This window comes from Protomyctophum bolini (genome assembly GCF_963924005.1).
Source record: "Protomyctophum bolini genome assembly, contig: SCAFFOLD_887, whole genome shotgun sequence".
NCBI lineage: Eukaryota > Metazoa > Chordata > Actinopteri > Myctophiformes > Myctophidae > Protomyctophum > Protomyctophum bolini.
Window position 1 is genome coordinate 1 of NW_027666160.1, and position 8,693 is coordinate 8,693.

Here is an 8,693-nt window from a genome sequence, read left to right on the forward strand (position 1 = left end):
AAAGTTGATGAAACCTCCAATGGGAATGACCAAAAGTAAGCGCTTGATGTTGGGTCCATGTATCAAGTTAATGTGCAAGTGTCTTGTCTTTCTTTTTAATCTCCTTGTTGTCCCATCAATTGTTTAATGCATTGTAGATAATCGTGCATTTATTCAAAGTATAAATGTAAGGAATCTTTTCCTCAACAGTTCAACAGGCTCTCATGGTCTTCTGTGCACTGCCATCATCACTGTTCCCCTCTGCGGCTGCTGCTCCCAAGAAGCTACGGGACGCGAGTGAGGCTCTTGTGCATGTCCTGGAGGTAATAATAATAATAATAATAAACTTTATTTATAGAGCACCTTTCATGACACGAGTGCAACGCAAAGTGCTTTACAAGACAACAAAGTATAAAAAATAAAAACAACATAACAATCAAGGCATAATCAATACAAAAATGCATATAAAGACAAAGAAATAGATAAAAACAGTGAGAATAAAATCAAAGTATTCAACCAAATGCTAAAATAAAAAAGTGGGTCTTAAGCTGAGTTTTAAAAACATCTAGGGAGGGGGCCAGTCTAAGGTGGATTGGAAGTTTATTCCAAACCGTCGGACCGTGGAAGGAAAATGCTGCTTCGCCGTATCTTTTCAAAGCCATTTGTTTTGGCTTTTCAAGCAGGCCAGCAGTGGCAGACCTAAGAAGCCGATTTGGGACATACCTGGGTAGGCAGTCCCAAAGATAGGCGGGGGCGAGGCCATTCAATGCTTTGTAAACAAGTAAAAGAATTTTAAAATCTATTCTAAAAGCAACCGGGAGCCAGTGCAGGGAGGCTAAAACTGGGGTGATATGGTCCCGCATCTTTGTTTTGGTTAAGACTCTCGCTGGTGCATTTTGCACAAGTTGTAGCTTGTCAATAGACTTTTTCGGGAGACTGACCAAAAGTGCGTTGCAATAATCTAGACGTGAAAAGACAAAAGCGTGGATTAAAGTTTTTGCATCTTCTAATGATAGGTAGGATCTAATTCGTGCAATATTTCGGAGATGGAAAAAGGCAGTCTTGGTGGCATGTTTAATATGAGCATTAAAATTCAGTTCTGAGTCGATGATAACCCCCAGGTTCTTTACTGTGTTTGTCTTACCTACAGTTAGGTTACCAAGTCTATTAATTATTGATTATTTTTGTTCACTAGAACTAGAGCCAAAAAGAACAGAAAACAATAATAATAATTAAGTAATTAATAAAAATAAAAATGTTACCGAAAAGCAACGCTGGGTCAAGTAAAACATTTTAGTACTTTATTTTTCCAACACTGGAAACGCCACAGTAGTACAACTAAGTAACTAACCCAAAAACAATACCATCTTTGGTCAGTAGGTGGCAGTGCAAGACCACAGATCAGACCCAGCTCTGATCTGTGGTCTGATCTGTGGTCTTGCACTGCCACCTACTGACCAAAGATGGTATTGTTTTTGGGTGAACACATTTGAATCACACAAACTGGATTTGAGAGGGGAGAAAAATTAATGCAAACACTTCTAAAGACACTGTTAAAAATATAACAATAATTACACTTTATTGGGCATCACATAAACATGAAAATCCTTGAAATGTATTTTGAAACTTATACTTTGCTCGGAATGTGCAATATCTATATTGCAGGATTTTAACCCATTCTAGACGGGAACCCCTTTTGGTGTTTTAACTAAGCATTATGTTATATTTTAGCTATTGGAAAATAGCAGAGCTACAAGCTCATAGAGCTTGTAGGTCTGCTATTTTTGAAAATTCGTGAAAATGCGGCACAAATCTTTGAATATGTATTCTTTCAGAATACGTTTATTTTTATTTTGACGTCGGGCCTAAATGGGTTAAAATTATGTAATTGTATTTTGACACGTATTAGAGCTGGGACTCGATTATTTTGTTTTATCTAATTAATCAGAGGCTTTGTAGTTAATTAATCTTGATTAATCGCATTTTAATCGCATATCATTATATGACCCAAGAACTGTGAGAGAGCCATTTTTTCAAATGGATTTTGGTATACTAGTGAATCAATGAATAGTGAATACATAAGTTTAAGCAATAAAACATTGTTTTTGTAGTAACAGGGGTAATAATAACCGGTAATCACCGACCTGGCTGGATAAATATCAGTGGTCCATCCATTGTGTGACCTGCTTAACGAGCAACGGTAGGCAGTAGGCAGCCGAGTAAATTACCAGCTTAGTAAATTAATAGTCTACTGTAGCTGTGTGTCAGATGTTCTGTCTGAAGCAGTCAAAGCTATATAGATAATAGATTAATTAATCTATCTATCTGCATAAAAAACAAATAGTCTATCAGCATAAAAACAAATTGGTTATATAGATTATATAAAAATAAACATAAAAATGATATCCTGATGAATATCAATATTTTGATAATTGCTGAAAAGATATTGTGATATAATATTTTGCCATATTGCCCGTCCCTACCTCATATCACTTTATTAAAGAAAAATCACACCTGGGTGAAGTGAGGGACACTCTTATCATCATACATCATCGTACATCAGAATACCTAGCTGTGATTGGTTTAATAGCTGATTTGCTCCTGATTTCTGCCTGAAGGTGCAGTTTTATGGCGTGGCGAAAAAGTTGATGAAACCTCCAATGGGAATGACCAAAAGTAAGCGCTTGATGTTGGGTCCATGTATCAAGTTAATGTGCAAGTGTCTTGTCTTTCTTTTTAATCTCCTTGTTGTCCCATCAATTGTTTAATGCATTGTAGATAATCGTGCATTTATTCAAAGTATAAATGTAAGGAATCTTTTCCTCAACAGTTCAACAGGCTCTCATGGTCTTCTGTGCACTGCCATCATCACTGTTCCCCTCTGCGGCTGCTGCTCCCAAGAAGCTACGGGACGCGAGTGAGGCTCTTGTGCATGTCCTGGAGGTAATAATAATAATAATAATAAACTTTATTTATAGAGCACCTTTCATGACACGAGTGCAACGCAAAGTGCTTTACAAGACAACAAAGTATAAAAAATAAAAACAACATAACAATCAAGGCATAATCAATACAAAAATGCATATAAAGACAAAGAAATAGATAAAAACAGTGAGAATAAAATCAAAGTATTCAACCAAATGCTAAAATAAAAAAGTGGGTCTTAAGCTGAGTTTTAAAAACATCTAGGGAGGGGGCCAGTCTAAGGTGGATTGGAAGTTTATTCCAAACCGTCGGACCGTGGAAGGAAAATGCTGCTTCGCCGTATCTTTTCAAAGCCATTTGTTTTGGCTTTTCAAGCAGGCCAGCAGTGGCAGACCTAAGAAGCCGATTTGGGACATACCTGGGTAGGCAGTCCCAAAGATAGGCGGGGGCGAGGCCATTCAATGCTTTGTAAACAAGTAAAAGAATTTTAAAATCTATTCTAAAAGCAACCGGGAGCCAGTGCAGGGAGGCTAAAACTGGGGTGATATGGTCCCGCATCTTTGTTTTGGTTAAGACTCTCGCTGGTGCATTTTGCACAAGTTGTAGCTTGTCAATAGACTTTTTCGGGAGACTGGTCAAAAGTGCGTTGCAATAATCTAGACGTGAAAAGACAAAAGCGTGGATTAAAGTTTTTGCATCTTCTAATGATAGGTAGGATCTAATTCGTGCAATATTTCGGAGATGGAAAAAGGCAGTCTTGGTGGCATGTTTAATATGAGCATTAAAATTCAGTTCTGAGTCGATGATAACCCCCAGGTTCTTTACTGTGTTTGTCTTACCTACAGTTAGGTTACCAAGTCTATTAATTATTGATTATTTTTGTTCACTAGAACTAGAGCCAAAAAGAACAGAAAACAATAATAATAATTAAGTAATTAATAAAAATAAAAATGTTACCGAAAAGCAACGCTGGGTCAAGTAAAACATTTTAGTACTTTATTTTTCCAACACTGGAAACGCCACAGTAGTACAACTAAGTAACTAACCCAAAAACAATACCATCTTTGGTCAGTAGGTGGCAGTGCAAGACCACAGATCAGACCCAGCTCTGATCTGTGGTCTGATCTGTGGTCTTGCACTGCCACCTACTGACCAAAGATGGTATTGTTTTTGGGTGAACACATTTGAATCACACAAACTGGATTTGAGAGGGGAGAAAAATTAATGCAAACACTTCTAAAGACACTGTTAAAAATATAACAATAATTACACTTTATTGGGCATCACATAAACATGAAAATCCTTGAAATGTATTTTGAAACTTATACTTTGCTCGGAATGTGCAATATCTATATTGCAGGATTTTAACCCATTCTAGACGGGAACCCCTTTTGGTGTTTTAACTAAGCATTATGTTATATTTTAGCTATTGGAAAATAGCAGAGCTACAAGCTCATAGAGCTTGTAGGTCTGCTATTTTTGAAAATTCGTGAAAATGCGGCACAAATCTTTGAATATGTATTCTTTCAGAATACGTTTATTTTTATTTTGATGTCGGGCCTAAATGGGTTAAAATTATGTAATTGTATTTTGACACGTATTAGAGCTGGGACTCGATTATTTTGTTTTATCTAATTAATCAGAGGCTTTGTAGTTAATTAATCTTGATTAATCGCATTTTAATCGCATATCATTATATGACCCAAGAACTGTGAGAGAGCCATTTTTTCAAATGGATTTTGGTATACTAGTGAATCAATGAATAGTGAATACATAAGTTTAAGCAATAAAACATTGTTTTTGTAGTAACAGGGGTAATAATAACCGGTAATCACCGACCTGGCTGGATAAATATCAGTGGTCCATCCATTGTGTGACCTGCTTAACGAGCAACGGTAGGCAGTAGGCAGCCGAGTAAATTACCAGCTTAGTAAATTAATAGTCTACTGTAGCTGTGTGTCAGATGTTCTGTCTGAAGCAGTCAAAGCTATATAGATAATAGATTAATTAATCTATCTATCTGCATAAAAAACAAATAGTCTATCAGCATAAAAACAAATTGGTTATATAGATTATATAAAAATAAACATAAAAATGATATCCTGATGAATATCAATATTTTGATAATTGCTGAAAAGATATTGTGATATAATATTTTGCCATATTGCCCGTCCCTACCTCATATCACTTTATTAAAGAAAAATCACACCTGGGTGAAGTGAGGGACACTCTTATCATCATACATCATCGTACATCAGAATACCTAGCTGTGATTGGTTTAATAGCTGATTTGCTCCTGATTTCTGCCTGAAGGTGCAGTTTTATGGCGTGGCGAAAAAGTTGATGAAACCTCCAATGGGAATGACCAAAAGTAAGCGCTTGATGTTGGGTCCATGTATCAAGTTAATGTGCAAGTGTCTTGTCTTTCTTTTTAATCTCCTTGTTGTCCCATCAATTGTTTAATGCATTGTAGATAATCGTGCATTTATTCAAAGTATAAATGTAAGGAATCTTTTCCTCAACAGTTCAACAGGCTCTCATGGTCTTCTGTGCACTGCCATCATCACTGTTCCCCTCTGCGGCTGCTGCTCCCAAGAAGCTACGGGACGCGAGTGAGGCTCTTGTGCATGTCCTGGAGGTAATAATAATAATAATAATAAACTTTATTTATAGAGCACCTTTCATGACACGAGTGCAACGCAAAGTGCTTTACAAGACAACAAAGTATAAAAAATAAAAACAACATAACAATCAAGGCATAATCAATACAAAAATGCATATAAAGACAAAGAAATAGATAAAAACAGTGAGAATAAAATCAAAGTATTCAACCAAATGCTAAAATAAAAAAGTGGGTCTTAAGCTGAGTTTTAAAAACATCTAGGGAGGGGGCCAGTCTAAGGTGGATTGGAAGTTTATTCCAAACCGTCGGACCGTGGAAGGAAAATGCTGCTTCGCCGTATCTTTTCAAAGCCATTTGTTTTGGCTTTTCAAGCAGGCCAGCAGTGGCAGACCTAAGAAGCCGATTTGGGACATACCTGGGTAGGCAGTCCCAAAGATAGGCGGGGGCGAGGCCATTCAATGCTTTGTAAACAAGTAAAAGAATTTTAAAATCTATTCTAAAAGCAACCGGGAGCCAGTGCAGGGAGGCTAAAACTGGGGTGATATGGTCCCGCATCTTTGTTTTGGTTAAGACTCTCGCTGGTGCATTTTGCACAAGTTGTAGCTTGTCAATAGACTTTTTCGGGAGACTGGTCAAAAGTGCGTTGCAATAATCTAGACGTGAAAAGACAAAAGCGTGGATTAAAGTTTTTGCATCTTCTAATGATAGGTAGGATCTAATTCGTGCAATATTTCGGAGATGGAAAAAGGCAGTCTTGGTGGCATGTTTAATATGAGCATTAAAATTCAGTTCTGAGTCGATGATAACCCCCAGGTTCTTTACTGTGTTTGTCTTACCTACAGTTAGGTTACCAAGTCTATTAATTATTGATTATTTTTGTTCACTAGAACTAGAGCCAAAAAGAACAGAAAACAATAATAATAATTAAGTAATTAATAAAAATAAAAATGTTACCGAAAAGCAACGCTGGGTCAAGTAAAACATTTTAGTACTTTATTTTTCCAACACTGGAAACGCCACAGTAGTACAACTAAGTAACTAACCCAAAAACAATACCATCTTTGGTCAGTAGGTGGCAGTGCAAGACCACAGATCAGACCCAGCTCTGATCTGTGGTCTGATCTGTGGTCTTGCACTGCCACCTACTGACCAAAGATGGTATTGTTTTTGGGTGAACACATTTGAATCACACAAACTGGATTTGAGAGGGGAGAAAAATTAATGCAAACACTTCTAAAGACACTGTTAAAAATATAACAATAATTACACTTTATTGGGCATCACATAAACATGAAAATCCTTGAAATGTATTTTGAAACTTATACTTTGCTCGGAATGTGCAATATCTATATTGCAGGATTTTAACCCATTCTAGACGGGAACCCCTTTTGGTGTTTTAACTAAGCATTATGTTATATTTTAGCTATTGGAAAATAGCAGAGCTACAAGCTCATAGAGCTTGTAGGTCTGCTATTTTTGAAAATTCGTGAAAATGCGGCACAAATCTTTGAATATGTATTCTTTCAGAATACGTTTATTTTTATTTTGACGTCGGGCCTAAATGGGTTAAAATTATGTAATTGTATTTTGACACGTATTAGAGCTGGGACTCGATTATTTTGTTTTATCTAATTAATCAGAGGCTTTGTAGTTAATTAATCTTGATTAATCGCATTTTAATCGCATATCATTATATGACCCAAGAACTGTGAGAGAGCCATTTTTTCAAATGGATTTTGGTATACTAGTGAATCAATGAATAGTGAATACATAAGTTTAAGCAATAAAACATTGTTTTTGTAGTAACAGGGGTAATAATAACCGGTAATCACCGACCTGGCTGGATAAATATCAGTGGTCCATCCATTGTGTGACCTGCTTAACGAGCAACGGTAGGCAGTAGGCAGCCGAGTAAATTACCAGCTTAGTAAATTAATAGTCTACTGTAGCTGTGTGTCAGATGTTCTGTCTGAAGCAGTCAAAGCTATATAGATAATAGATTAATTAATCTATCTATCTGCATAAAAAACAAATAGTCTATCAGCATAAAAACAAATTGGTTATATAGATTATATAAAAATAAACATAAAAATGATATCCTGATGAATATCAATATTTTGATAATTGCTGAAAAGATATTGTGATATAATATTTTGCCATATTGCCCGTCCCTACCTCATATCACTTTATTAAAGAAAAATCACACCTGGGTGAAGTGAGGGACACTCTTATCATCATACATCATCGTACATCAGAATACCTAGCTGTGATTGGTTTAATAGCTGATTTGCTCCTGATTTCTGCCTGAAGGTGCAGTTTTATGGCGTGGCGAAAAAGTTGATGAAACCTCCAATGGGAATGACCAAAAGTAAGCGCTTGATGTTGGGTCCATGTATCAAGTTAATGTGCAAGTGTCTTGTCTTTCTTTTTAATCTCCTTGTTGTCCCATCAATTGTTTAATGCATTGTAGATAATCGTGCATTTATTCAAAGTATAAATGTAAGGAATCTTTTCCTCAACAGTTCAACAGGCTCTCATGGTCTTCTGTGCACTGCCATCATCACTGTTCCCCTCTGCGGCTGCTGCTCCCAAGAAGCTACGGACGCGAGTGAGGCTCTTGTGCATGTCCTGGAGGTAATAATAATAATAATAATAATAAACTTTATTTATAGAGCACCTTTCATGACACGAGTGCAACGCAAAGTGCTTTACAAGACAACAAAGTATAAAAAATAAAAACAACATAACAATCAAGGCATAATCAATACAAAAATGCATATAAAGACAAAGAAATAGATAAAAACAGTGAGAATAAAATCAAAGTATTCAACCAAATGCTAAAATAAAAAAGTGGGTCTTAAGCTGAGTTTTAAAAACATCTAGGGAGGGGGCCAGTCTAAGGTGGATTGGAAGTTTATTCCAAACCGTCGGACCGTGGAAGGAAAATGCTGCTTCGCCGTATCTTTTCAAAGCCATTTGTTTTGGCTTTTCAAGCAGGCCAGCAGTGGCAGACCTAAGAAGCCGATTTGGGACATACCTGGGTAGGCAGTCCCAAAGATAGGCGGGGGCGAGGCCATTCAATGCTTTGTAAACAAGTAAAAGAATTTTAAAATCTATTCTAAAGCAACCGGGAGCCAGTGCAGGGAGGCTAAAACTGGGGTGATAT

General features: G+C 36.7%; 1 protein-coding gene across 1 annotated transcript; it reads left to right on the top strand.

Annotated features, from left to right (window-relative positions):
• Nucleotides 1-2,587: 2,587 nt before the first annotated feature.
• LOC308312060 (uncharacterized protein) lies at nucleotides 2,588-8,161 on the top strand (the record flags this gene model as incomplete). Its single annotated transcript, XM_080794467.1, has 6 exons — nucleotides 2,588-2,655; nucleotides 2,810-2,922; nucleotides 5,218-5,275; nucleotides 5,430-5,542; nucleotides 7,838-7,895; nucleotides 8,050-8,161. Coding segments are annotated over exons 1-6 (482 nt in total), but the record flags the coding sequence as incomplete, so codon positions are not given.
• Between the last annotated feature and the right edge of the window lie 532 nt (nucleotides 8,162-8,693).